A 27351-nucleotide genomic window follows, 5' to 3' on the forward strand; every position below is an offset into this window, starting at 1 on the left:
AAACCCTTCTATAGCTAGCTTTGTTAGATCCTTTTTATTTTGTTTAAAATATAAGTGGCTTTAAATCTTTGACCTGTTTATTTTATTCTTAAATGTTCTCACATGTTTTCCTTTCCTTCTCTTGGAAACCTAGGGATGCCATTTTACAAACTTCAGCGAGCAAAAGAAGGGGCCTGGAAAGCAGAGGACTTGAACCAAACATTAAATCAGGTGCAGTTAAATGAGCCTCCTCCAACCAATTATATGATTCCTGAGCCTATGTTTCCTGATCTAGATTCCTCTCAGGTTGGTTCCTATTCCAGCACCCAAGTGTCATGGAAGGCATCCCACCTCATCTGTGCCCTCGTTGTGCAACACCCTCCTCTCATGGCAGAGTTCGCCTTCCTCTGCGTGTGGTACATTTCATATAGCCCATACACCTCAGCCATCATTCAGTCTCTCAGGTGGTCCTTACTGTTTGAAGAAGCACATTTTCTTTAATTCTGCAGTATACATGCAGCTTCTGTTTTCACTGGTAACTTGTGGAAAGGTGGTGCTGTTTGAGAAGCTGTGAGCTTCTCCCTGAATTGTGATCAGGCTGTAAAAATTGGCCTGGTGGCATTGGCCCTTGCCATCAGACTGTGCTATCCACAAGGTGTAAAAGGTGAGTGGGGCTGGTGTTAGCTCCCAGTGCACAGAGACCTAGGATGTTAGCCTCCCTGATTTAAGCTAGTAATTACTTATCTCAGTGGATAAAAGGTGCTCTGAAAATCATGGTCTCATGATGCTCTGTCTTGTAAGTACAAGCATTTACAGAATTATATCTGTTTCACAGGTGTACTGTCAAAATACACCTTTGACTCCACCTCTGCCCTCCAGCCTTCCCCCTTATGCCCCTGTCAGCCAGCCCACAGTTCAATTTATCATGCAAGGTAGTCTCCCAGCGCTTGTCTGCATGGCAGGACAGAGCCTGACTCCAGAGCCAGGCAGCCTGGCAACTGCATCTGAACCAGGAATCCAAGCTGCTTCTGTTGGAAACTCAGAAGAAGATATCAACGCACCCAAGCCTCCAGTGGATAAAACAAAAAACGAGGAAGTGAGTGAATGCTACCAAGTGGCAAATGCATAGTATTAATGAGCTGTTTGTGTGAACTTTAAAAGTTTGGGGCGGGGGAGTGGGGTTAGCTTTCTTTGTGTTTTGTTTTCCCAGCACCTCTTGTCACTGTTGGTTTTGGTGACTGACTGTGCTAACCCAGTAGTTGCAGGCAATCCTTTCTTTGATTTCTTTTGGGATTTACTCCATTTGATGGTTTCACTTTCTACTGCTTCATCACAATAAGGCAGAGAGGGATTAAAGCATCTAAAATACATTATTAAAGTTCTGAAACTTTCTTGCATGAATGTTTGGAAGGGACTTTTCCAGAATGTCCAGATTTCTCTCAAGCACCTGGTTTTTTCCTTTCCCCTCCACCTTTGAAATTAGTGTCAATTCTCAAAACAGTCCTACAGGAAGGTAGGACTGTATCTAACTACTTATTCAGCACTGAAAGTGCAGCTATAGTAAAATACTTCAGAGACTTTGCAGTAGTAGTCACTTGCTGCTAAGTTTTGGGTTTGCTGTAGAGACCATCTGCTTAAGCATAGTGGGTGTTAACACAAGAACAGAAACTTTCTTGGCCAATTATTTTACTTTCTACCAGAAAACAGTAAGATACTTTTCCCACTGAACTTCCATTTATGAGCAGCAGTTTTTATGGACTTATCTTGGTGGAATATGTTCTGATGTCATCTGTAATCCTTAATTTATAGGCAACTCTGTAGTTTTCAGGATGCTTTTAGAGGTATCTGAATCTTTATATTGTCAGCTATGTCTTGCTGGTTTTAGAATCTGATGCCTCTTGGTGGATGTATGCTTACCTCACAGCTATTGGGAGGGAAGGAGGAGACCAAAATTTAGTAAGTGGGCACTGTAGTCACTTGCTTAAAGCACGTTCTCTAAGGCGTAGAATAAATGTTACATAAAACAGGGGTTCCTTGTAGCATGAATTAGTATTTGTTTCAAGACTGCAATTTGCAGGAAGGGAAATCATTTGAGGCTGGCTCTGACTTGGGTCATTGAAACCGTGAAATGAGTATTTCCATTGTTAGAGCATTTCTAAGAAAAATAAGTTCAGAAGCCATTCCCAAGATAGCACAAGTTAATAAACTTCTCTTTACTGTGCAGTATATGAAGAAGCTTCACATGCAGGAAAGGGCTGTGGAAGAAGTGAAACTTGCTATTAAACCCTTTTACCAGAAGAGGGAGATTACAAAGGAGGAGTACAAGAGCATTCTTCGAAAAGCTGTACAAAAGGTAAGGTGACAGTGAAATGGGAGAGGAGGAGCTGTGCAGATCGTTAAATAAACACACTTAAGATTGCATTTTCCAGCTTCAACAATTACATGCTGTAACTGAGTAGCACATCTTTGGACTCATACTCTGCCGTCTTGTGGTAATGTGGTAGTTGCCTTTAGCGGAACTGAGTAGTGCCATTGATCAGAGCTGTCAGACTGTTCCTTTTAGAAGATCGTGTTTTCAGTGGTCTGGAATATTGCTAAGCTTAAACTGGCCGAGCTGAAGTGTTAAATGGTACGTGCCTTGGGTGAGAATGGTCAAATCTCTCTCATTAAGAACTTGCGTCAGTATCATCAAGCTGTTCTGATAAAGTGAGGAAGATACAGTGTGCATTAATTCCTTGAGCATGTGTTGTGTCCCTGAACTTTGGAGGAGGGCCTTGCAATTTGGCCAATGTTGACTTTTGTCTCAAATCTTAGTGCTGACCAGATCATGGCTAAAAAGGACCTGATCAGCAGGTAAATGTTGTCTTGTGAGAGCAAGTAATTCTGCTGTGGCCAAGGCAGTTAAATGATACGTTGGTGTGCGTTTCTGCTATCACTGAGAAATTCCATCATAAATCAAAATTCCTGAGATAGTGGCTGCAATTTCACATCTTCTACGTGACCCATATGAGCTTCAAATGTGGTTTGTAGGAGAGCTGTGCAACACCAATTGCTGCTGAAGTCACTGTGAACTCTTTATTTCTGAACACTGGTAGTAAAGTTCTTTGTAGGGTCTCTTTCCCTCATATCTCAAAATGGGCCCTTAAAACTACCAGATTCTTTTAATCTGAGCATCACTTCCTCAAAACCATCAGAAGAGTTGAAAATCAACACTTCCTTGGTTTCCACGGATTGTGTAAAACTGGCTGGGCAGAAGAGCTTGTAGTAAAAATAAATCTCCTTTCAGAGATGCTGCTTCATTCATTCAGTTGGTGCTCAGTAGATAAACTGGGCCATTTTTTGAATGCTTGAAGTAAAATACTACTCTTACCCTCATCAAGTTTTTTGCTTTGTGTATTCTGCCATGAGACTTGAGGGCCTATGCAGGAATCGATTCCCCTGGGAAGCTTAGGGTTTCTCTATCATTTATCTGTTGCCTGCCTGAACTGCTGTAATACTGTATTACTGCCGTAATTGACCTAATGCCTTTTCTGATCCCTTGCAGATCTGCCACAGCAAAAGTGGAGAGATCAACCCTATGAAGGTGGCTAATCTGGTGAAGGCATATGTGGAAAAATACAAACATATGAGGAAACATAAGAAATCTGATGGTGACGATACACAGGAAGTGGAAAACTTAGAGCAAGCCACAGCCAGCACAAGCTTGGACTAAACTTACTCTGGCTGCGAACACTATGCCAGAGAGCATAATAGCTCTGCACTTGCATCTCATTGAAAACAAAGTGCAGAGAAGCAAGATCATAATAAGACTTATCTGTGGAACCTTCTTCTGAAATGTTTCCATGTGGGAATGAACTCGGGTTTGGGGTTTGGGGTTGGTTTTTTTTCTTGATTACCTACAGTTGTAGAACTAAGTAACAATCAAATGTCTCAGACCAGCAGAGTAATTCCAGGGGGAACACAGAAGAGATTATTGTTTGGGACTCCCGGATTGCTACAGTTTTCAGGGTTACTTTGATCACATTTTTAGGCTGTGTACCTGTCTTGCTAGAAGTTTGAATCTGGACACCACTTTTCATATACAGTACATTGCGAGCTGTATACTGTTTCCTTGTGTTTATTTATCGAAATACAGATTGTCTTTAGAAACTTCTGATTTAATACTTGAAATGTTGTATTTTTAGCCCGTTTGATGGTGAGCGAAGCTTTACTCGCTCTGTCACTTGGGGATTGCGGAAATGAGTTAACCTTTCTAAACTGACTTCAGAAACACTGCTCAAGCCGTGGTGTTTATTTACGTTCTGTTGGAAGCATCTTGTTAGTTAAAAGCTGAGTTTCGGGGTGGGAGACTGCATTGCACTTATGTAAATAATGCACTGATGGCTGGTTTTGTGTATGCCTTTCAGGAGAAAAATAAACAGAAAGCAAGCATTGTGAATTTTCAGTAGCAGGCTGAAGGGATGAGGTTGAACTGATGTACAAAGCAGAAATGTGACAGAATTTATAAAGTTATTTTGAATGGTTTTAGTCCTATAGCAGGTGTCATTTTTTTGTCTTACAGCTGCCTCTTGCCATGGCTGTTCTGTATAAACTGCCACGCTTGGCTCTTGCATGAGGAATACTGTGTTTCTAGAAGAAGATGGGAACTGGATAAGTAGCTGTGCCTCCTCCTCTGCAGGAGGACTGGTTTTCTTGTCGAGAAGCGAAGGAGTCCAGCACACACACACACATACTGACCTCATCTTGCTTGCTTTAAAAGCACTCCTTGTCTGTAAGTACTGCAGAGCAGTCAGTCTTTAAGTGATCTGTGTACATGACTGAAATAGTCATGTACAGATATATTCAGCACCCCTGCACCTGACAAAAAGCATCATTCCCCATCTAACTGTGTTAGGGAGAAGACACCTAATGGGGAAGCTGAAGCGAAAAACAGTAACTTACAAATTGGAAACTAGTTTTCCATTCAGTGAGAGCTTCAGTGTGTGTGGCCTGCTGGACCAGATGGCAGCAGCGCAGCCTAGGTGAGGGCTTTCCCAGCCTCTTAGAGTGCACTTGGCAACTGCTTACTTCGAGGATATCTTGCTGCTTCTCTTCAAAGAAAACAGGCTCTCTGGAATAAGTTTTATAAATCAAATAACTTGCAGGTTTGGGGGTTTCTTTTTTTCCCTGCTGAGTATAGGAAAACAGGTAGCAAGACGTGTAGACCTTTGTTACTGTGACTCAGAAACATGAAGCTGCTCCCTGACTTCCCCCCTTCTTGCTCCCCCTGCTCCCCAGAGAGGAGAATTGAAAGAATGTAACTCCAACGGGTTGAGATAAGAGCAGTCCAGTAACTAAGGTGTAACACAAACAACTACTGCTGCTGCCAATACTAACAATGATAAGGGAAATAACAAGGGGAGAGAATATGAAACTGAAAGGGGAAAAGGAAAAGAAAACAATAACCGACAGTGATGCACAATGCAATTGCTCGCCCAGCCTGACCTGAGCAGTGATCTGGCCTTCTGGCAGAGCATGAGTCTGGAAAGTCCTTGGTCAGGGTAAGCACAACTGAGCAACAACTAAAAACATTGGTGTGTTACAGTGTTGCTCCCGGGCTGAAAGTGAAAAACACAGCACTGCACCAGCTACCCGGAAGGAGAAAAATGACTGCTACTGCTGAGCCCAGGACAACCTCTGATCCCTTGTTGGCACTCCAAACTTTTCAGCGAACTTTTATTTCAATCGTAAGATTTTTTGGTCTCGTACTGTAATTTTGGCTGTGGTTCCAAGTAGCTGGTGACTGCTTGTCTTTTGAAACAAACCAAACTCATAAGCCAGTACTGTCTGGACTGGCAAAAGACTCCCATCTTTCACCATCCTGCAGAAGCATTTATGGATGAGCCCTGAGCATCCTCAGCTCTGTTTTGCTTCTTGTATGGAAGTGCAGCCTGTAGGGACTTCAAGGGATTGATAACTTCGGGCTTTCTCAGAAGATTTTGGAGCAAAGGCTCACTAAGACTGCAAAAGAATAGTTGGGAGAGAAGCTTTAGTTTTAAAGCTAAACTTGTAGCTGGAGTATATACCTCGTAGATGGGTGGGAGGTTGTGGATACGAACACTGCTGACAGACTTCTTGACAAAATGAAGTTCAGAAACTGCTGCACTGATGGCACAAGAATAAGAGAATGTGATCTACCTGTGAATGCCCATGATCTGGAAATGGGGCACCTTCGCATGTATCAGGGCAGCAGTTCTGGAGTAAGCTGCCTGCATTGAGTGTAGGTGATGTGACAAAGCTTGACCAAATAGTAGAAGCAACTACACTGTTCACCAGGAAGACAATGTCTATCTGTTCTGTTCCTCAGACTTGATTCACTGCTTTAAGCTCTTGAGTTAGTAATAAACATAACAGGTAGCTATATTATATATCTGATACCTATCTGTATCTGTTGCCTGATAGCAGTGCACGTACTGTATGGACTGTTCAGTTACCTGGAAAAGCAGTGAAACTGAAAACCGTGCCTTCTGCACGTGCTTTCCCCTGAAGTTACAAGAACATTGGTTCTTTCACTCTGCCTACCATTAAAAACAAAGCCATCAAATTGCCTTTCCCAAGGGGCAGTTTACAATGAGAAACTGCCTAAAATACCTAAATAAAATACTTAAAATACCTAAAGAGAATACCTAAAAATGCCTCTTCCACCATGTTCTATAAAATAGTTTTTTCTAGTATACTGTGTACACTACTTGCGTTCTGGCTTTTGTTGTTTTTCTTTCTGGTTGACCCTCTTGGATCACATGCTGCCACTGATTAAAGGGAAGAAATCTTATTCAACACATGCAGTAGTTCAGCAGTAGCATAACCTCTTGTCAGTGTCCTTTCCCTCCTCAGCAACAGTGGTAACACCAAAATCTCCTTTAGCAAAAGCAGGGATGCTGCTGTAAGAAGCTGACTTGGGAGCTACTCTGCCACCATCTTTGTCTTTACCTCCAGAGCTGCTCCTGGGACATACCCATGGCCCTGGTACCTGGCCAGAGGTGCTTGGGGTGTTGGAAGCTGCTCTGAGGATGGATGGAGAAAAGAGGGGGTGCGGTTCCTGGGTAGAGCTCGGGGAGGTGGGGAAACAAAACGAGACCATGAAACGAAAGGGGAAGGCCGAGGGACCTGGAGGATCCAGCTGCAGGGCCATGACCCAGCCCAGAGCCTCTGAGTAACTGCCCCAGCTGTTTGCTGTGCTGGTTCCGAGCCCTTGGGCTTGTTTCTGATGGTGCTGGAGGTGAGACTGAGCATTTGGGAGAGGGTGAAAGCTTAATTCCTGCTGGGCTCATTGCATGAACCAGGTTTGGGTGGCGATGCTGAGAACTAGTGACAAGTGGGACCTGAGCCAGCTGCCTTGCACAAGGCGATGCCGTGATCTGGTGAGGAAGTGAAATGAGGGAGAGGAAAGCAAAGCTGACCATGTTTTGTGCTAGTGCCATGTGATCCACATCCCTCCGACACTCTGTTCTCTCCTGCAAACCTCTACTCTAAACAGCCTCCTTTTTGGGGATGCCTTTAGCCATCACTGAGTCCCTTCTTGTGCACCCTGTCCTGTGGGGGACATGCTGTCCTGTGTTACTCCGCGGTCTCCTGGGGCTCAGAGCATCTCTGCGGGGAATTGCAGCATGCATCTGGAGCAGGAAGAGGATGTGAGAGAGGAAGTGTCTGAACTCACTAACCCTGGCCTCAACGCATCCCCCTGGCTGTGGTCAAGAGCAGAGGGCAGGCTGGAGGAGTTATTTGGAGAGCAGTTCTCCTGACGTCAGCTCGTCCTGTGCTTGGATCAGAAACCTGCCAGGTTTGGGGTACACGCATCCTTGGCTGGAGCTCTTGTGGTGCTTTACCGAGAGCAAAGCTGTTAACCTGACACTTTGTCCGGTGGGCGCTGTTTCTCCCTGTGTCTTCAGGCCCAGCCAAGATCCTTGTGCCTCGGCTTTGGCTCCCCTCTTGAGAGGACACAGGAGCTGCTCAAGCAGCTCCTCTGTTTTGTCTCCGCTTTTCCTTGCCGGCCAAAACAATCCCAACATTGCGCAGAGCTCAGTCTGCAATCCAAAGGTGAAAGTCTCTCCTAGCCACCTTCCCCGTCCCATGCATCCAGCTCAGGAGCAGGAGGATGGTTTGCCTGAAATGACTCTCTATACCCAGAAGCTGTGTGTGCAGCCTCCAGCAGCCCTGAGCAATCCCATGCTGAAGAGCCTTGACCTCAACAGGAGCAAGCTCAGGAGCATCACCGGCACTTCCAAGCTTCGCAACCTGAAGAAGCCGATACTGTTCAAGAATGAGACTGTGGACTTTCCCAATGAAATCCAGACCCTGGTCTGTTTAGAGAAGCTCGAGCTGAATCAGAACCAAATCCGAGTTACCCCAGAGGGGGTTTTCTCCCATCTCCCCAGGCTTAAACACTTGCGGCTGAACAACAACCGTCTCGGTGCCTCCCCAGGGACCTGGCAGCTTGTCAAGGCAGCCTCTGTACCTCAACATCTCCAACAACCTGTTCCGGACCTTCCCCCAGCCTGTCCTGCGGCTGGCACACTTACAGGAGCCCCGCATGCAGAATAATGCCCTTCGCCAGCTCCCCAGGGAGCTCTTCCAGGGGCAATCCCTAAAATGTTCAAGTCCAATGGGAGCCCTCTCTGGGAGCTGCCCAGTGAAGCGTGCTCCGGTGGCATGCAGCAGATCCAGAGCTACTTCAACCAGCTTCAACACGGTTCAGAGCAGGAGGACAAGAGAGTCAAGACCATGCTCCTGGGGCCTCGCTGGTGGGGAAGCCCACCATGTGCAGAAGCCTGAAGCAGGGGCAAACCAAACTGGTGCCGCGGGAAGAGCGAATGGTTGGGATAGAGATCAGCGAGTTCCGGATTGAGAACTTCACGCTTCTCTTCTGGGACTTTGCCGGCCAGCTGGAGTACTACATGGCTCACCACGTGTCCATCACCCCACAGGCACTTGTCATCCTTGTCATCCATCTCCATATGTAAGCGCTGAGCTGGTTTGGATTCAAAGTGGAGCAGGAGAACAAAAAAGGGGCTGGGGAAGTTTTCCCCTGTGTGAGTTCACACCACTTACATTGGAACTCTGCTGGAGTAGCCAGCTCTCCCTTCCCTTTCTGCAGACCACTCTTTCAGTTAAGCCACTAGCTCTGTCATCGCCTTACTGAAGTCCTGTTTTGAGAAGTTAGATGAGCAGTAACTCCTTATGTGACAATTGATTCTCATCTGAATGGCTTTGCTTTTGGCCTTGGAAATACCTCTACAAGCCATAGAATCACAGAATCATAGAAGAGTTAGGGTTGGAAAGGACCTTAGGATCATCTGGTTCTGACCCCCCTGCCATCTTTTATCTTGCGGTGCTCCCTGAATGTGGAGCGAGTTATCAGGCTTGGGCTTTGTGCTACAGTGGGATGCTCCTATCCACAGCAGGGACAGAATCTGCTACACCCATAGCTTTAACTGGCTTAGCTTATTGATGGGAAACTTAAGGATGAGCTTGCATACGGCTTAGGAGATCTGAGCTCTTCTCCAGTAAGCCCTCTGGGGCAGCACAGGGTGCCTGGTCAGGCTTGTGCTGGTGGATGTTGGTTGGAGATCCAGAGGGTTAGACGTGAATTTGGGATTTCCTTTCTCTTCCTCCCCAGATACCAAACTAATGACAAGGCTTTCAAGGAGCTTGTTGGTTTCTGGATCAACAATCTGTCCGTGCGGATCCCACACGTGGTGGTGCTTCCTGTGGGAGCCCATGTGGACTGCTGCCGGGAGGAAGAGGTGGAGGAGAAGAGGCACGACATCATGGCCAGCATTGCAGCGATGCAGGCAGAGGGAAAAAGCAACCTCGCTCATTTCATCAACAACCTGGAGGGCAGTGAGGAGCCCCAGTTTTACGTGGACCAGTGGGAGAGGCTGAAGGAGATGGAATGCTGCACGCTGACCATAGGGCTGAGATGATGGTGGCTCCTTGCTTTCTGTTGTCTCTGGCAGCCAGTGTGCTACTGGTGGTGACCCGGTGCTAATGCATCAGACTGCTACTGCAGCCACTCCCTGGGGCTGGGGTGGACATGGTAACTCCTTGGCTGTGACCTGCTGGATGCTTACCCTTACTCGGTGATGGGCATCTTCTCCTGTGGCTTGTAGCAAGTGCCTGAGGAGGAGTGCGAGGGGTATTTACCATGCCCAGGTGGTTTTCTGGGAACTGCTGCAGAGCAAAGGCATGAAGGAAGCACCCTCCAAAGCTGAGCCAGCAGTGTGTCCATCCTTGCTGACCTCCTTGGCAATTGGTCCCTCTGTTAGCTCACAGGCTAGAAGACTCCTCTGGATGTGCTTTTGGCAGATATGTGCTTTCTCCCTTCCAGATCTTGAATCTAGTGGCTGTCAACTGCACAGATCACCGCGATACCGAAAAGCTCGAGGCCACTGTTCTGGAACATATGAAGAATGAGAAGCTCTTCCCCGAGGTCATGCGGGTGCTGCTGCCCGCCTGCGGGCAGGTGGAAGCTGCCATTGTAGGTATTGCGCAGGGTGAGATGGCAGACCATGGCAAGTGGTCCATCACCCCACTGCACCTTCCTGCTCCTGCTGTCCTGCGGCAGGGACAGGGTCCCCAGTGCTTGCTGCACCCTCTGGCCCAGCTCATGTTGGGGCTGGCTCACTCCTGAAGACCTTGCAGTGTTATTGCTGGACCATGAATTGCTACTTGTCTCTGTCATTATGAGCATCTGCCCCCGAGGCAGGGGAAAGGCATAGGAAAAGGCCAAGCGTATCTTCACCAGGAGGCTCTGCAACATCTACCAGCCTGTGGCTGGAGGCATCCTGAGCTGGGCACGTTGCCTGGGTTGCCTCTTTCCAGTAATGTTCTTTTTCCCCTTTGCCCTGTATAAGCAACTAAAAAAATTGCAGGAAGGAGCTCCACGGCTTTAATGCTTCTGAGTGGTTCCCAAACCTGCTTCCTGCCAGCTTTATTTAATGGCTCTTTCCTCTTTCTAGCCCTTTCCCATGTCCCCTGTGACTTATCAAGTCTGACAGGCAGCCCCAGCTCCTTGCTTATGTACCTAAAGCGGGTATGAACACCACCAGTGCCTTGTGTCATCTCTGGCTCCCCTGGCCACTGTATGATTAGAGGAAGGGGAGCAAATGGTTTCCTTTTGGGCAGATAAGCCAGGGTCTGTTGCCTGTCTCACTGCATGAGCGAATGACAGTCTGAGGTTTTCCAGCTGGAAACAAGCCTGCTCTCTCAAACAATGAAAAAAACACTACTAGCCTCATTTTTCAGATGCTCCATTGAGGTCCTGGCAGGCTCCTGGCACCACTGAGGTAAGGCAAGACCATGGGAGCTGCAGGGTGGCAGTGACACTGCTGAGGATGTGGCAGTGACACAGCTGAGGATGTGGCAGTGATACTGCTGAGGATGTGGCAGTGACACAGCTGAGGATGTGGCAGTGATACTGCTGAGGATGGGCAAAGCATTATAGACTACAGCACTGGTCCTAGATGCTTCCTGGGCTGACATGTGTGATGCCGGGTGCTGCTGGTGTTTGTTGGCTCTCTAAAGCATCTGCCTTGGAATGCTGGTACTCGAGAGATGTGTGCTGAGCTGCCACATCTCCCTCTAGGCATGATGGACCTCCAGTACGTGCTCAGCAGACACCTGGCCAGCCGGGGCAGAGAGCTCCTGTAGGACTCCTGAGGTTCCTCCACCACATCGGGCTTATTGTGTGGTACGAGCAAATCCAGCACCTGGAAAGCACTGTTTTTCTCCAGCCCACCTTCCTAATAACTATGTTCAAGGTGAGTGTGGGGATCAGGCCCATCTTCTCTGCAGGGCCCATGCTCTGCACCTCTGCTGCGCTCCTCTCATTGCTGCCTCTCCTCTTCCCAGCCAGCTCCTTGTCAGGTACTGCCTCGTCCAGCAGCTCGAGAGCATCTCCACGGACACACTGACTGGGGAGCATGCCACCATCAGAGACAGGTCCAGCTAGGTGTGGACCTTCAAGTCAAAGGCGATGCTGTGCCACCGGGCCATGTGTGCCTTGGTGAAGCACCAGCTCCGTTCGGAAGAGATGCAGGACGTCAGGCCTCACAGAGGGAGGAGGAAGCTCTTTGGTCCCCTGGAGCACTTAGGGCTCTGCCTGGGGGTGAGGCGCAGTGCGGTGCTCAGCCCTCAGGTCAGGGAGTTTGTACCCAGGAAGCCATGGGAAGCAACGTGGGGCCAAGGGGAGTCCTGGTACTTGTTCCCGACCTATCTGAACCAGACCAAAGAGGTCTCTGAGGTGTGCGGAGCAGACGGCCGCGAGGACCTCCCCATCCGTGCCTACTTCTCACCCCAAACACCTGAGGGTTTCTTCCAGAGGCAAGCAGTGGTTTCCAGCCCTCTGTGAGGTTGCATGGGTCGGGGATTGCTCAGCGCAGCACCAGTGGGGTTGTCAGCAAGCCCTTGGCTGTTGAGACTGCATCAGCTGAGCAATGAGGCTGAAACCCAGGAGACCAGGGCAACTTCTCAGCTCTGCCATGACATGTGACGCCCTCGGTGAAGCATTTCGATATCCACTGCCCGAACGTGAGCAAAGACCACAGTCCTTCCGGTTCATCTGGAGTGGGTGCTGGCTGGTCTGTGCCCACCCAGCGAGTCAGAGGTCTCCCAGTCCCACCTGCTCCAGTTCCTGCATGCGCTGGGACAGTTTCTGGGAGGTCTCCTGCTCTTGTGTGGTTCTTGTGCCCAGGGTTTCATCTGGTGGCGTAGAGGTTTAACCCCAGCTGGGTACTGAGCGCTGCACAGCTGCTCAGTCACTTCCCCCCGCAGGGATGGGGGATTGGATCGCAGGGGTGAAAGTAAGAAAACTCGAGGGCTGAGAACAGTTTAATAATGGAAGTAAAATTTGAAGCAACCCAAATGTAACGAAAAGGAAAATAACACAAAGGGAGACAAATGAAACCCAAGCGATGCAAACAACTGATAAACCACTTCTCACCACCCACCAACCGATGCCCAGCCTGTGCCCAGGCAGCAGCTCCCCAGGCAGCTTTCCCCCTAGTGTACGCTGAGCACCACGTTCTGTGGTAGAGAATACCCCTTTGGCCAGCCGGGGTCAGCTGTCCTGGCTGTGAGCCCTCCCAGCTCCTTGTGCACCGCCAGCCCCTCGCTGGCAGGGTGGTGTGAGGAGCAGAAAAGGCCCTGGTTAGGGCAAGCGCTGCTCAGCAACGGCTGAAACGTTGGTGTTTTATCAACATCATTATCTCAAGCTAAAGCCAAAGCACAGCGCTGTACTCGCTGCCAGGCAGAGCTTCAACTCTATCCCAGACAAAACCATGACAGATGGAAGCAGCTCTTGGCTTAAGGGGCTGCTTCCACTGCTCGAGCTTTCCATAGGGCAGGGGCCTTGTTTGATGCCTGCCCCTGTTTCTGCTGATGCTGGGTTTACCTTTCCAAGCCCACATTGAAAGCCACGCTTCCTCCCAGTGTGAGAAGCAGGGAGGAGGCTGGTGAAAGCCGTGGGCAATCTCCTGGCAGGTTCCTGGTGAAAGCTTGCTCCTTCTACTCCACACACTGGGTGGCCAAGGCAACCTGCCTGCCTGTGCGCAATGGCAAACCTCTGCTGATCAAAGAGAAGAACCAGAGAGCCTGCAGCTGCCTGGCACTCCGGTGCAGAAAGTCAGCAGGAAGGATAGGTAAGGATCCTTGTGTCATGACTGCCAAATGCATGCACCCCCTCAGCTCCCTGCCGCCACCTCCATCCCTCTGGACAGCGTCCCAGAAAGCCCTGCCGCACATCCTAATGTGGCCAGGGCCCACCAGCAGTTCAAGTAAAGATTTCTTTGTTCTCTGTGCAACCTGGTCGGATTCCTCTCAAAGCATCTCAGGGAAGGTGACAGTCAAGTTCTCGGTCTATCAGTCGCCCTTCCCCATGAGCTCCCGGCAGCCCCAGTCTGGGTCCGCAGGTGAGCAGCAGAAGGGCCACCCGAGCTGGGGAGCTCTCACAGCGTAGCTTTGACTTCGTGCTGCGCCTTTGCCTGGCGCGCTGCGTCCCGCCAAGGGGCCGGGTGGTTGCTACCGCAGAGCCGGTGGGGCTGGTCAGCTTCTAAAAGCCACGGTGTGAAATCAGCCGCGAAACTGGCTGGGCACCGCGGTGCCCGTGCGCTGACCACAGACATTCATGGCCAACGCGGTGTTAGCACGCGTTGCGTGTTAGCAACGCATTTGCTTGTGTGGGCAACTTGAGCACGGAAAGGAAAGGGTAAACCTCGAGACTGGGGCTCAGGCACAACACGACCACTCTGGCTAGGTGCCCACGTGTCTCCCGGCTCAGGAACAACTGGAGGAGCTCAGGCGGCAGCTGTCCCCACCAACGGTGGGACCACCAGTCAGGGTGGAAAGAGGGAGCCTCTTCCATTGCCTGGCATTGTCTTCCATGGGCAGTGCTGAGGGCAGCTCCTGCTGCTCCTTCCTCTCAGAGCCTTTTCCTCCGCAGGGTGAAGGAAGATGTAAAATCCTGTGGGACATGGGGGCACCACTTTGGCGCAGAGCTGCCCCTGCCTAAAGGTGAGCCCGATGGCCCTGGCTTTGCACCGCAGCAGTGCTTGGGACAGGGTGGGAGGAGGGCTGCGGGTTTGATGGAGCTGGGGTGCTGGTTGTGTCCCCCCCATCCCCACAGTGCCCAGGCAGCCGGAGCAGCCCCCGGTGCAGCCCTCTGCTCACCATTTTGTGATAAGCTACAGGACCATCACCTTGGGGAACAGCAGCATCCAACCACCAGGTAAGGAGGCTGCCACCTCCCCTTGCCCAGGGTCCAACACTGACAGCCAAAACTTGTCCTCCCCTCCCTCCTGAAATGAGGGCGTGCAGCCGCTCCCAGCACAGGCAGGGGACACCCCTCTTTGGGCAGTGCTCTGGTTACCACACTCCTCCCCGAGGTACCACCACCTCTGCGCCTCACGGCTGAGCTCTGGGTGCTTCACACTGTAGTTACTGCCTTGTTGTTCCAGAACATCTCAAGTGAGTAACTCCGGGCCAGAGGGGAGGAACTTGCTGAAGACCTATTCTTGTTTAGCCAAGCTGTCCTCAACACACTTTGCCTCCAAGTCATTGTTTGCAGCCTTAATGCACGGAAATAAATGCATCGATAAATGCATCCCCTCATGTGTGGGAAGACACCTCATTGACACAAATGTAACAGGGAGAAGCTGGTGAGGAGCGTTCTGGTACGAGCCCACTGGCAGCAGGGGCTTTGCTGGGATAAGGCTGGCCACAGATCCCATGGTTTTGGGGGTGGGAGCGTGAAGGTCTCAGAGTGACAGTGAGGGCAGATGCCCAGGCAACATCAGCAAGCAGGAAGCACCGTTCTATGCAGATATATTTAAACTAAGAAAAGTTAAGAAAACAAACCTGAAAATGACCACCCTCCACAAACACACACGTTAGCAGCTGATGGAGGGGAAAAGCAAGGTGTCAGCTCTAGGACTGGCCACTGAAGCCGCCCTTGGGGTGCGGGATGCAGAGGAGGAAAGTTCCCCACCATAAGCATCCCGCTGCGGTGCTCCAGGGGGGATGCCGGTTTGCACTGCCCCCGACGCGTCAGGCTCCGGCTGGTGCCTGTCCTGGGCGGGTCAATCCAGCTGCATGTTGTACTGCTCGATGAGCTCGAAGAGGCTGAAGGAGTCGGAGAGCTGCAGGCTGACAGTGCCGCTGTCCAGGGAGGACGCTCCCTCCCGCAGGACCTGCTCGTACCAGTACTCACAGAACTTGGGCACCAGCTGTGGCAGCAAAACAACCATCAGGGCGAGGGGCAGCTGCCCAATGGTGCTGCAAAGCCCTGCACAGCCTCGGTGCAGGGCACTCTGTATCTCCCCCAACCCCTGAGGGTCCCCATCCCTGCCCAGCTCCCTCCTGACCCATCCTGCTGCCCTCTGTCTAGTGTGGCATGCCCTGGTCTCCCCCTCCCCAGGCAACCAGCACCCCTGTACATCCCTCGCTTCCCAAAGGTTCCCCTCCCTGGCTTGCAACCACCCACCCACCCCCCAGTCCCCAAGGGTACTGTTCCTGGGGCCCCCCTCCCCTGTCACTCAGTTCCCCCATCTCTCCCAGTCCCCAAGGTACCCCCTCCTTGAGTACCCAGATCCCCACATGTCCCAGACCCCCAGGGTCTCTTTCCTCAGGCACCCAGACCCCCATCTCCCCTGGCCCCCAGGAAGTTCCTCCCCCCAGGCAGCAGTGGGGCAGTGGTGAGTGTTGGTCCCTGCACCTTGACCAGGATGAGCTTGGACTTCTTGGGCTTGGCCACAGACAAAGACTGCCCAAAGCAGAGGTAGATGGTAAAGTCCGGGGACTGCTTCCTTCTGTCAGTGCGGAACTCCCTCAGCTCTGCAAAGAGAGGCAGGGCTCAGGTTCGGGGGTGCACGGAGGGGCTGGGAGGGGTTCAGATACTTGTGACATCCTGGCGCTGGCTCCCCTGAGCCCCAGAGGCAGGGCAGACCCACCCGGGCACCCCTGCCCACCTGTGCAAAACTCGGTGAAGTCAAAGATGGGGGTTTCCTCATTCCGGACGAGGGGGTTGCGCGGGAGGTCCCCAATGCCCTCAAGCTGCCGGGACAGGGCCCAGAAGACCCTGGACCGCTTGAGGCGGGTGGCAAAGAGCTTGTGGCCGCGATGCTCCAGCTGCAGCCCCGCGCCGCGCAGCAGCTCCTCGGTGAACCACAGCTGCTTCTTGTCGGGCATCCTGGCGGGGCTGGGGAAGTGCACCAGGCGGCCGGGCCGCCCGGCCACCGCCGGGTCAGCGCTCTGGTACACCAGCAGGCACTGGCTGCCCGCCACCTCCTCCTGGTGGACGAGCTTCCCCCGGTAGTAGATGCTGACGTCCAGGTCGGGGATGAAGACAGCTGCACGGGGTAGCGATCAGCGGCCATATTCCCCCAAACCCAAATGCCCCCCGTCCAGTATTAACATCATACAATAGTTATTATTAATAGTTATAATACTTATTTGCATCTATTAATAATTAATAACCCTCACCTGTGTTATCCTCTGGCGGTGGCACAGGGGCAGTAGTGGCAGCAGTGGCAGCAGTGAGGAGCATCACTTCCTGTGGGGTTGGCACAGGGACGGGGACCTCTGGCTGGTGGCACGGCAGCGTCATGGCCCCTGCAGCAGGAGACAGACATGGTGATTAGGGATGCAGCAGGGTGGAAGGGTTGCTTCGGCGTGGGGTGCACAGGGCAGCTCCCCAGCCCCTTCCCACCCCAATATGGTGTTCCTATGCCCAGGGCTGGATCCTGCCCCCCAGTACCTACCTTGCTGCTCCAGCAGCATAGGGTCCGGGGGGCTGTAGGCACCCAAGGGGGGCTGCTCCACTGGAGGCACCCACTGCTGAGGGGGAGGCTGGAGGCAGTTGTTTTGGCTGAGGTCTGAATGAGGCTGGAGCAGGATGTTCTGCTGAGGGGCATCGCCTGCAGAGAAATCACCAGTGGGAAGCAGCCAGGGTCACCCACCCATCGTGTCACCCACACTGCACCCTGTAAGTGGGGCTGAACTCACCTGCAGGTGCCCACGACGGGGTTGGGGGGCCAAGGTCGCAGGGGCAGATGCCACACTGCTGCAGCACCAACTGCAGCTCCTCCAGCAGTGATGGCTGTAGAGGGTCAGCACAGCCTGATAGGGGATGGGGTAAGAATGGGGAGACAGTGGGTGGGAAGTCTCACAATCCCAAAACCATCCCGGCTAAGCCTACTGGAATGCCCCCACCGCACCCCCCAAAAAAATCCTGGGGGACCAGCACATACCTGGGGGAGCAATTTCTGGGGCCACATCTTGGGGACTAAACTGCAGCTGTGGAGGGAAGCAGGATGGGGTCTTACTGCTGCGGAGGGGGGCACCCAGCCTCCCCCTGCCCCATGCTTCAGCCAGGTACTGGGCTCCAGCTCAGGAGCACCCCAAGGACGCGGGGGTGCAACTCCTGTCAGCGGCAGAGGGGACTCTCCAGCCTGCCATGCCCCCCCTGTTACCTGCAACTGCTGCTGCAGTGGCTGCTGGTCTGCCGCAGGGTTGGGGCTGCTGAAATCTCCCACCTTGGCACGCCATAAGTCTGGAAGGAGAACGGTGTGAGAGGGGGCCCCTGAGATCGCCCCAACAGGGCCTCCCTACGGGGCCAGGCTCACCTAGGTTAATGGCAAACACCTTGTGTGGGTCATCAGCACACTTGGAGTGGTCCTCCAGCTCCACAAACATCTGGGTGCTCTTCAGGGCGCAGCGGAAGTTGGTCTTCCACCTGACCGGGTTCTCAGGGCACTCCTCGTGCCGCCTGGTCACCTTTGCCCAGGCCTGGGGGTGAGGGGAGGTGCGCACGGGCACCGTGGCTCCATGAGCATAGGGGTTTCAGGGATACCCAGTCACCACTTCCCACATCCCACCCATCTTAAAGACCTTGAGGCAGCTGCAAGCCACTCCTCCAATCCCACCCATTTTGGATACCTTGAGCTTGCTGCCCGTCACCCCCTCACCCAACCCACCCTGAGTCCCTGGGGCTTGCTCCTGGTGAGCCCTCATTCCACCCACCTTGAAGATCTCCCAGTCGCTGCTGGTGACATCCTTCCTGGAGTTGTGCTTCCAGGGGACGCGGAAGGCGCCGCGGTCCGGGTCCGTCCAGCAGAGCCCCTGGTAAATGCCGCTGGTCACGGCCCTCAGCAGCCAGGGCACGAACCGCAGCTTCGGGGCGTCCCTGAGGATGCGGGGCAGTGACCGGAGGGACCGGGACCACGGGGGCCGGTGACCGGGGCAGGGGGTGCTGGGGCGCTGCTTACCCATCGCTCGCCATGGTGCCGCGGGGCGCCGCTGCTCGGTCCGAGGAGGGAGTCCCGGGATGCCTCCAGCCCGGCCCCTTTATAGCCCGGGTTCCTGGAAAACTCGTCGTCATCCCGAAAGTGGAAAGCGAAAGCGTGGCAGCCGCGCGGCGGCGGGAGGGGCCTGTGCGTGCGTGCGTCCGTCCGTCCGTCCGTCCGTGTCTCTGTGTGTGTGTGTGTGTGTGTGTGTCTGTGTGCCTGTGTCTGTGAGTGCGTGTGTGCGCGTCTGTCTCTGTGTGTGTGTGTGTGTCTGTGTCTGTGTTTTTGTGTCTGTGTGATAAACACACAAATGGGTTGGCTGTCGCAGATCGGAGGTGTGGTTATGTGGCTATAGCTGTGCGAGTTTACAGTAACAGAAACAAAGCTCGCTAAAGACACAAGGTTAGACAGCAAGTTAAAAAGGGTCAGAACTCTTGAGCAGAACGGAGTCACACAGCAAAAGAATTTGTAAAGGTAAAAGAAGGGGGGGGGGGCGGAGGGCTCGAGATCAGAAAAGCTAGTGCCTGGAAAACGTAAAGTACTCTTTAGCTTAACTTAGGTTGCAGAAAGAGAATAATGTTTATGTCGTAAGCCTGTGGAATGTAGTGGCCCCACTAAACATGAGTTAATTGTTTCCCACTGGTCTTCTAAAGCATCTTTAGTTTTAAAGAGCAATGTTTGTGCCGTAAGTCTGTGCTGAGATAGCAGGATTTAGTGGCCCCTCTAAACATGAAGGAGTTATTTCACACCATCCTTCTAGTTATCAGTTAGTTTAGAGACAGAGCCTCCCAAACATCTGCTAGCTTGGGATACTCCTTGTCTGCCCATCCTGCCACAAGTTTTGCAGGAAGGTCACACTGGTTTGAACCTTTGCTAGTTCCCGGAATTACAGATAGAGCTGGTTTCAGCTAGGTGTGTGATTACTGGGGCGCCCAACTGTGCCAAAGGTGAAAAGTACACTGTGAGGAAGGCTGCTTACTTCATCCTCAAGACCCCTGCCCACAATCACCGCAGAGCAGTGCGCAGACGCCAAGAGGAGGAGACTCCAAGTTCTTGGAGCTAGTTATAATATTCCCCGCCTATATGCAGGAATCATGAATATGTATGTAACTAATGTAATAGTGAAAGTATACAAACCTGTAACAAATACTAATCACTCGTGCCTCTGGCTACGGTTGTACACCCAGCGCTGTTGCTTTTGCTTTCTTGACTTTGTCCCTCAAGGAAACCTTGTTATCTCGTTTAGAGGAGTGAGTCCGTATTTCACAGTCTGTGTGTGTGTGTCTGCGTGTGTGCCTGTGTGTCTGTGTCTCTGTGTGTGTGTCTCTGTGTGTGTCTCTGTGTGAGTCACGTTCCACTGCCAGCCCGGGGGATGTCCCAGGCTGAGCCTGATCCCACGTCCCCCCTGCGGGTGCTGGCTGCTGCGCCCTGCGCTGCCCGTCCTGAGTTCCTGGCTGCATGAACTGTGTTCAGCTGCAGAACGGGAGACCTTAGAGCAGTTCCAGTGCCTAAAGGGGCTGTCAGGAAAGCTGGGGCAGGGCTTTGGACTTGGGCCTGTAGGGACAGGACAAGGGGAATGGCTTTAAACTGAAAGAGGGTAGATTCAGAATAGACATTAGGAAGAAATTATTCCCTGTGAGGTTGGTGAGGCACTGGCACAGGTTGCCCAGAGAAGCTGTGGCTGCCCCATCCCTGGCAGTGCTCACGGCCAGGTTGGACAGGGCTTGGAGCACCCTGGTCTAGTGGAAGGTGCCCCTGTCCGTGGCAGGGGGTTGGAGCTGGATAAACTTTAAGACCCCTTCCAACCCAAACCATCCTATGTGTCCTGATCACTGCTCGGGTCAGGCTCAGTATTGGTTGGCAGGTGGTGAGCGGTTGTATTGTGCATCACTGCTGGTTATCGTTCTCTTTTTTGCCCTTTCAGTTTTATGTTCTCTGCTCCCCAGCAGGACATCCTGCTCCAGCCTTATCCAGCCACAAAGAACTGTCACAGTGTAAGCCCAGCCAGGAACTCAGTACCACACCGCCGCTCTCACTCTCCCCCCGCTTCCTCCCCCTGCTGCTGCAGGGATGGGGAGGAGAATCGAAAGAATGTAACTCCCACGGGTTGAGATAAGAGCAGCCCAGTAACTAAGGTATAACACAAACCACTGCTGCTACCAAAATGATAATAATGATAAGGGAAATAACAAGGGAAGAGAATACAGCCGCTCACCACCCACTGACCAACACCCAGCCCAACCTGAGCAGTGATCAGGACACAAAGAATGGTTTGGGCTGGAGATTAAAAATCCCTGCACAGCCCTGGGACGCAGCAGTGGGAGCAGGCCACAGGCTGAGGGGAGAAGCTCCCAGAGCCCCATGCTGGGGCTGCTGTGGCCCCAGAAGTGCTGCTGCGGGATGGCTGCATCCCAAGACAAAACCACATTGGTTCGCAAGGAGCACAGGGCAGGCAGGCACTGGGGATGCGCTAGGGCTTAGCACGAACGCAGCTGCGCCCGCTGCCGCAGGGGTTTCCCAGGGTTCATCCAGCAGCACAGCCCGGGGAGCGCCTCTGGCCTGGAAATTCCCGCACCTGCATTAAGCGTCATAAATCAGGAACTATTTTAATCCTTCTCTCAGGCTGCCTTGCTTTTCACTCTCAGGGCATGCGGTAAAACAGTGGGAAACCCCAGGAGACAAGGGCTCCCTGCCCAGGAGCCAGTTTTCCAGGCGCTCCCTTTCTCTGTGAAGCCATGACACTCCTGGCATCATGCCTGCTCCTGATGCACCTAGCGCCACAGGCCCAACAGCCATGAAGGCGAAGGTGGCTCCATAGATCTATGCAAAGAAAAAGAAGGGGAAAAAAGAAGGAAAATCAACCCTGGGGTCCTGCGTCAGCCCCACATGTGTGTGTGTCGATGCCGCAAAGGACGCTTTTCACATCCTTGTAAAAGGATAACAGTCCCATGGGGGTCCCCACTGGCCATGCCAGGCCTCAAAAGCAAGGAAGGGGCAGGCACAGTGGCCTTTGGTTGGGCAGAGAAGAGATTCAGAGCAGCCCTGCAGAGAAGGACTTGGGGGCGTTGGTCAATGAGGAAATGAACATGAGCCGGCTTCAGTGTGCGCTTGCAGCCCAGAAAGACAACTGTATCATGGGGTGCATCAAAAGGAGCGTGACCAGCAGGTCAAAGGAGGTGATCCTGCCCCTCTACTCTGCTCTTATGAGACCTCACCTGGAGTATTGCATGCAGTTCTGGTGTCCTCAACATAAAAAGGACATGGAACTGCTGGAACAAGTCCAGAGGAGGGCCACGAGGATGATCAGGGCACTGGAGCACCTCCCATATGAAGACAGGCTGAGAAACTTGGGGCTGTTCAGCCTGGAGAAGAGAAGGCTGCGTGGAGACCTCATAGCAGCCTTCCAGTATCTGAAGGGGGCCTATAGGGATGCTGGGGAGGGACTCTTCGTCAGTGACTGTAGTGACAGGACAAGGGGTAACGGGTTCAAACTTAAAACAGGGGAAGTTTAGATTGGATATCAGGAGGAAATTCTTTCCTGTTAGGGTGGTGAGGCACTGGAATCGGTTGCCCAGGGAGGCTGTGAATGCTCCATCCCTGGTGGTGTTCAAGGCCAGGCCGGAAAGAGGCTTGGGTGGGATTGTTTAGTGTGAGGTGCCCCTGCCCATGTCAGGGGGGTCGGAACTTGATGATCTTAAGGTCCTTTCTATGTTCTATGAGTCTGTGATTCCGGAAATTCCCCTACTGGTTGACAGGGAAGTTCCCCTGTGCTTTGTAAGAATTTCCCCTCAGGGATTTAGGAACTCTCCTCATTGTGTTGCAGGTAATTTCACTGCCGAAACTGACCCACCTGCCTAAACCTATGACAGGGTGTACAGCCCCTCCACCAAACCATATTTAAGAGCAGTAAACAGCACAAAACCCAAACATAAGAATCACCGTCAGGGCAGGAGCAAGGGACAGGGTTGACATGGGACAAGGTATGACTGCAAAGGGCCTGGGCTCAGTGGACCTTTGCCAGAGGGATGGGGTAGGATGCACAAGGAGTCGAGCCTATGCTGGCTGTTGTTCCCTGCCACAGGGAAAAGTGGCACCCACAGAGAGGGGAGCAGAGATGAGTTTCTCCACGTGTATTTAGCTACTTTTATTCCTCAATACTGCAAACAATGCTTAGAGGTTTTTGTTAATCCAGGATTAAGTTGACAGACATTCTCCCAGGTTAAATTAAACTCCTGCCTGCCTGCGGGGCTCCCATGGGGCACAGTGACTATCCCCTGACACAGCTCCATGTCTTCCTGGATCACGGGCACATCCAAGCAGCTAAAAAATCAGCCCCTTTCAGGTCGCCAGCCCCAGCGTGGAGGATGAGTCAGTTTCACAAAGAGGTTTTTGAAAGCATCCAAAGGGACAAGAAGAGCTTTCCCTGGACCTCAGCCCTTCACTACACCAAGTTTTCCTCTGAACATTACCCCACAATAGAAACCTACACTCCACACACCCCTCTGCAGCCGCGTGGCACTCAGCTTCAGGGGAAATCCTTGCAGGCAGAAGGGCAAGCAGAAACCCCACTACTTTTATGAGCCAAGGTTTTGTGTAAATCACCAAGCAGCAAGGAACAGAGCATCTACAAAACCCCAAAACATCGCCTCCCAAAAACCCCTTTCTCTTCTAATCCACCCAAGGGAAATGCAGAGCAAGAGCAGCATCACAGCACTAAGCACAACACAGGCGTTTATCACAGTCTTCACACAGATACCTTCCCAGATACACAAAGCCATTAAGAAACAAAGAAAGAAAAAGAAAAGGATTCACATATGCAAACCAACAACTAACAAATCAGCCACAGAACAACTTATTTGAAGAGACAAAGGATGCATTAGGGAAGAAGGCTCTCAACATGGAGGTCCTGCAAAAACCTAACCCAAGAACATGGAAACAGAGGTGGGTTTTGTTCAAACATTAAAAACAGGGATTTTTCTTCTTTTTAATTAATTTAAATATACATTTGAAACACAAACACCAAGCAAGTGCCTGGAGAACAAAGCGAAAAGAAGGAATGAAAAGTTAATTCAACCAGTTTAATTTAAACACCAAAGTCAGGTCGATTGCACCAAATCGAATAAATAATGGAGAAGATCACACTGGGTTGGTAGATCTCACAATATCATTTAAGCTAGAATTAATTACACAGCCCAAGAGTACTGAAATGAGGAAGTCTTCTGGCAAGTGATGCTAGCTGGGGCAGTGTCCCTTTGACACAGCGGGTTGTAGGCGTGGATTTGCCCCCAGCCACCCAACAACGATCACCACCCAGAGGCAAACAGGATGATAGTTTTTATGATGCAGAGGACTCGACCCAGCAATCACATACACACAAACAGCTCCTTGCTTGGGTGCATGAACCCTCTGCCTCTTCAGCACCAACTGGCTCCAAACACACCCACGTCAAACATCAAAGCACAACCAGACCTTGTGTTTTCACCCTGCAAGGTGCACACACAGGCACAGCATTTCGTGCACTGCTCCCTGAGGTCAGGCACCGCAGAAGAGGAGCAGGCATCTCCTTTCACACACCTGGGGCCAGGCTGGAGAAAAAAACAGACCCAAAATCTGCTAATCTACACTTGCAGCCATGGCTTTATCACCCTGGGGGTGGGCAGGCTGAAGGAATGTAAGTGGTTTCTTCGTTTGGTTTTGCCACCCCACAACCCCTGCATTAAAAAAAAAACAAAAACAACCCAAACACCCAACCAATCCCCCTTCCCTGAACACAAATAGCTTGATCCCAAGTTCCTCTCTCCCCCCTGCCTGTAGCCAAGCAGGAAAGCACCTTCAGACTTTTGTGTGATCCCACGGATGTGTTCCCTACAGAGCAGACATCTCATCTCTGTACCTCACCTGGATGTGCCTGTGACACTTAGTTTTGAGGAACATCCCTTTGCTTTAAACCAAAAATAATTACAAAGTCAATAGTAACGATGCCCTTTACCTCCCTCTGATCTCCTACAACATTTAAGTCCAACTCAGTTTTGAGAAAGGGAGAAATGAGGGGTGAAGGTTTCCAGACCAAGGAACTTGCCAGATCCAGCACCTCACCCCGCGGGGCCCCTGGCTGTGGTGAGATGAGCCCCTTCTGCACAGTGCCTGCTCTTCCCTCTGAGGCCAACAGAGCTGAGGAGGGGCTTAGGGGAAAGGACACAGCTGCTCCTCCAGCTCCTCATCAGACAGCTGGCAACTCTAGGAAGAGGGGAACTGAGTGGATGAGGATTCAGACTATTTCTTTCCCATCCCTCTTCCTCCCCAGGGCTGGGAGGAGAATTCTGGGTCTGCAAGCGCAGCCTGTGCTTACCAGTGTCCTTAAGAATAACAATTAAAAAACAAAAAAAAGGAAAGGAGAAGAAAAAAAAGACAATGCATAATTCGGTATTGTCCGTGGAAGGAGCAGGAGGGGGCAGGTTCCAGACTAAGACAGAAAAGGGACTATCTCCCTCACTGCGTTTGCTCGTCTGGAGAACACATTCCCTCGGCATCCCTGCGCGAACCCTTTGTGCTGTTGCTCTGACATCAGTTGACATGGATGATGAACATGGGGATGAATTCAGCGCTGCAGAGGGCAGGAGGGCACACAGAGGTGTGCTGGGGCTAGGCCCGGTGCTTGGGGAGCATGTCGAGCAGGAACTCCGCGATGCCGATGAAGTAGACAACTTGTGCAATGCCGAAGAGAGGAGCAATGACCAGGGCTCGGCAGTATGCCCCTTTCAAGAAGGCCATGGGCCCTTCCTTCTGCCAGATCTTCCTGGGGAGAAATGGCACACACAGGTCAGTGTCCATCCCACCATACCAGCAGAACTTCTAGCCATGCCCTGGCTTTTTTGCCTCCTTCCAGAGACTAAACCCAGGCAAACACTGTCACATGGTACTGCCTCCACAGCAGATCATCCACCATACCCAAGTGCTCTGCAAAAGACTGTGCAAGAACATGTCCCATCCCTACATCTGGCCAGGAGCAGGAGTGTCTGCTTGGGTCTGGATGTACAGCTAAGACAACCCCATGTTTGCATCAAGAGGTCTCCCTGCTCAAAAGGTGGGGCCAACTCCAACCCTCAGTATGGGGGACAGCCAGATAGCAAGAGACTCTGACAACAGCAGCAATACATAGAAGCTGTATTGAGCACTTGTGTTTTGAACCTCCCTTCATGTTCTGAAGCAGTCAGACCACAGTTTTGCAAAGGGTCAGAGGAGAGTGCAGCTGGGGACAGCCCACTCAGACAGGGCTCCTGCAGCCGCTGTTCAGAGTGGTCCCAGGAGGAATACGAGACATAATGCTGTAGGATTTTCAGGCAACAGGGCCTTAGGAGAGACAACCACTTGCCTCCCTTTGCAAAAATAAGATCTCACTGTTATGACGGCTGGGGTTTGGATAGAAGCATTTAAATATAAATGCTGTATTTACCTTGTTCAAAATAGGAAAATATACATGAACAGTATATATCTGGTCATATATCTATATATCTATCCATATAGATAGATAAAAGCACATGTTCAGAGGAAAATCAAAACAGAGAAGCTGCTGGTTGGGGGTCTAGAAGCTGCACTGACTGCCTGGCAGCAGGCAGCAGTGGATGCCATACATCTGATATGGTAGTCTGCTTCACAATGAGGCTTACTTCGTGCAGTCCAGGATTCCTGAGTAGGTGTCCTCATTCACTCCCCTCTGCAAGGACTGCAGCCGTGTTTTTATCACTGGGAAAAAAGAGAGAAGAGAGTCAGGAGTGTGCACTGGGAATGTAGCATGCTCTTCAGCAGGGAAGAGCCACCCTGAGAGTAACGTATTTGAAACAGTCAAAACCAAATCACCAAAACCACAGACCATTTTCATACATTTATCAGCACAAAAAAAGTGAAACCAAACCATTCCTTTACAAACTGATAAAAGAAAAACACAGCCATCCAAACCCCAACCACATCCTCTCACTGTGACCAAGGTTTCCAAGGCTGACTTAAGCTTTAAACACTTCCAAATTCAGATATCCTTCTGCGAAGTGGGAACTGATCTTCAAATACTCAGTTTCTCCTCAAGGAGTATCTAAAATATATGATGCTGCTCTTACATTTCTTCACACCTTGGAGCGTGTGCAGTGTTGCAGAGAGGATTTACTTTCTGATGTTTTACACATCAGAGAAACCAAGGTGGCCTCTTGAGGCAAATGCTGTGGAGCAGGAGAAAAGGCCACATATCTGAGGTCTGACCTGGTTGTCCATGATTCTTATTTGCATACTATCACTCCACACGGAAATGTGCCTTTTCAGGGGCATGTTTGCAGCCATTCCTGTGAAGAATGTCGGAACAAGTCCAGAGGAAGGCCACGAGGATTATCAGGGGACTGGCGCACCTCCCATATGAAGACAGGCTGAGGAAGTTGGGGCTGTTCAGCCTGGAGAAGAGAAGGCTGCGTGGAGACCTCATAGCAGCCTTCCAGTACCTGAAGGGGGCCTATAGGGATGCTGGGGAGGGACTCTTCATCAGGGACTGTAGTGACAGGACAAGGGGTAACGG

The 27351-nt window shown here is 51.5% G+C and overlaps 3 protein-coding genes and 1 pseudogene across 10 annotated transcripts in view; 2 read left to right on the plus strand and 2 right to left on the minus strand.

Annotated features, from left to right (window-relative positions):
- The window catches only part of PHRF1 (PHD and ring finger domains 1), a 31976-nt gene extending 27470 nt beyond the window's left edge, over positions 1–4506 (plus strand). For all 3 annotated transcript variants that reach the window (XM_065686840.1, XM_065686842.1, XM_065686841.1), the window contains exons 15-18: positions 134–210; positions 815–1075; positions 2204–2332; positions 3524–4506. In XM_065686840.1, coding sequence (XP_065542912.1) covers positions 134–210; positions 815–1075; positions 2204–2332; positions 3524–3691 — 635 coding nt within the window. In that variant the 3' untranslated portion in view covers positions 3692–4506. The remainder of the gene's footprint in view (positions 1–133; positions 211–814; positions 1076–2203; positions 2333–3523) is intronic.
- A 3582-nt stretch (positions 4507–8088) lies between these two features.
- On the plus strand, positions 8089–14926 carry LOC136017480 (malignant fibrous histiocytoma-amplified sequence 1 homolog; annotated as a pseudogene).
- Positions 14927–15319: 393 nt separating this feature from the next.
- IRF7 (interferon regulatory factor 7) lies at positions 15320–19068 on the minus strand. The gene is made up of 11 exons (XM_065686843.1): positions 18777–19068; positions 18532–18694; positions 18135–18297; positions 17982–18061; positions 17760–17805; positions 17515–17628; positions 17271–17426; positions 16993–17121; positions 16479–16859; positions 16226–16344; positions 15320–15737 (listed from the first exon to the last, which is right to left on the minus strand). Exons 1-11 carry the CDS (start codon positions 18887–18889, stop codon positions 15591–15593), a joined length of 1611 nt encoding a protein of 536 aa, XP_065542915.1. The 5' UTR covers positions 18890–19068; the 3' UTR covers positions 15320–15590.
- A 4696-nt stretch (positions 19069–23764) lies between these two features.
- Positions 23765–27351, minus strand: part of SLC25A22 (solute carrier family 25 member 22) — a 50226-nt gene continuing 46639 nt past the window's right edge. For all 6 annotated transcript variants that reach the window (XM_065686848.1, XM_065686849.1, XM_065686851.1 and 3 more), the window contains 2 exons: positions 26462–26537; positions 23765–25590 (listed from right to left, as the gene is read on the minus strand). In XM_065686848.1, coding sequence (XP_065542920.1) covers positions 25437–25590; positions 26462–26537 — 230 coding nt within the window. In that variant the 3' untranslated portion in view covers positions 23765–25436. The remainder of the gene's footprint in view (positions 25591–26461; positions 26538–27351) is intronic.

This window comes from Lathamus discolor, chromosome 6 (genome assembly GCF_037157495.1).
Source record: "Lathamus discolor isolate bLatDis1 chromosome 6, bLatDis1.hap1, whole genome shotgun sequence".
Classification (NCBI taxonomy): domain Eukaryota; kingdom Metazoa; phylum Chordata; class Aves; order Psittaciformes; family Psittacidae; genus Lathamus; species Lathamus discolor.

Coding starts and splice junctions, on each gene's coding strand:
- IRF7 (XM_065686843.1), bottom strand. CDS start 18,889: ATGACGACGAGTTTTCCAGGAACCCGGGCTATAAAGGGGCCGGGCTGG. Junction 18,695..18,776: donor GGCACCATGGCGAGCGATGG/GTAAGCAGCGCC, acceptor CCGCATCCTCAG/GGACGCCCCGAAGCTGCGGT. Junction 17,806..17,981: donor CACTGCAGCAGCAGTTGCAG/GTAACAGGGGGG, acceptor TTCCCTCCACAG/CTGCAGTTTAGTCCCCAAGA.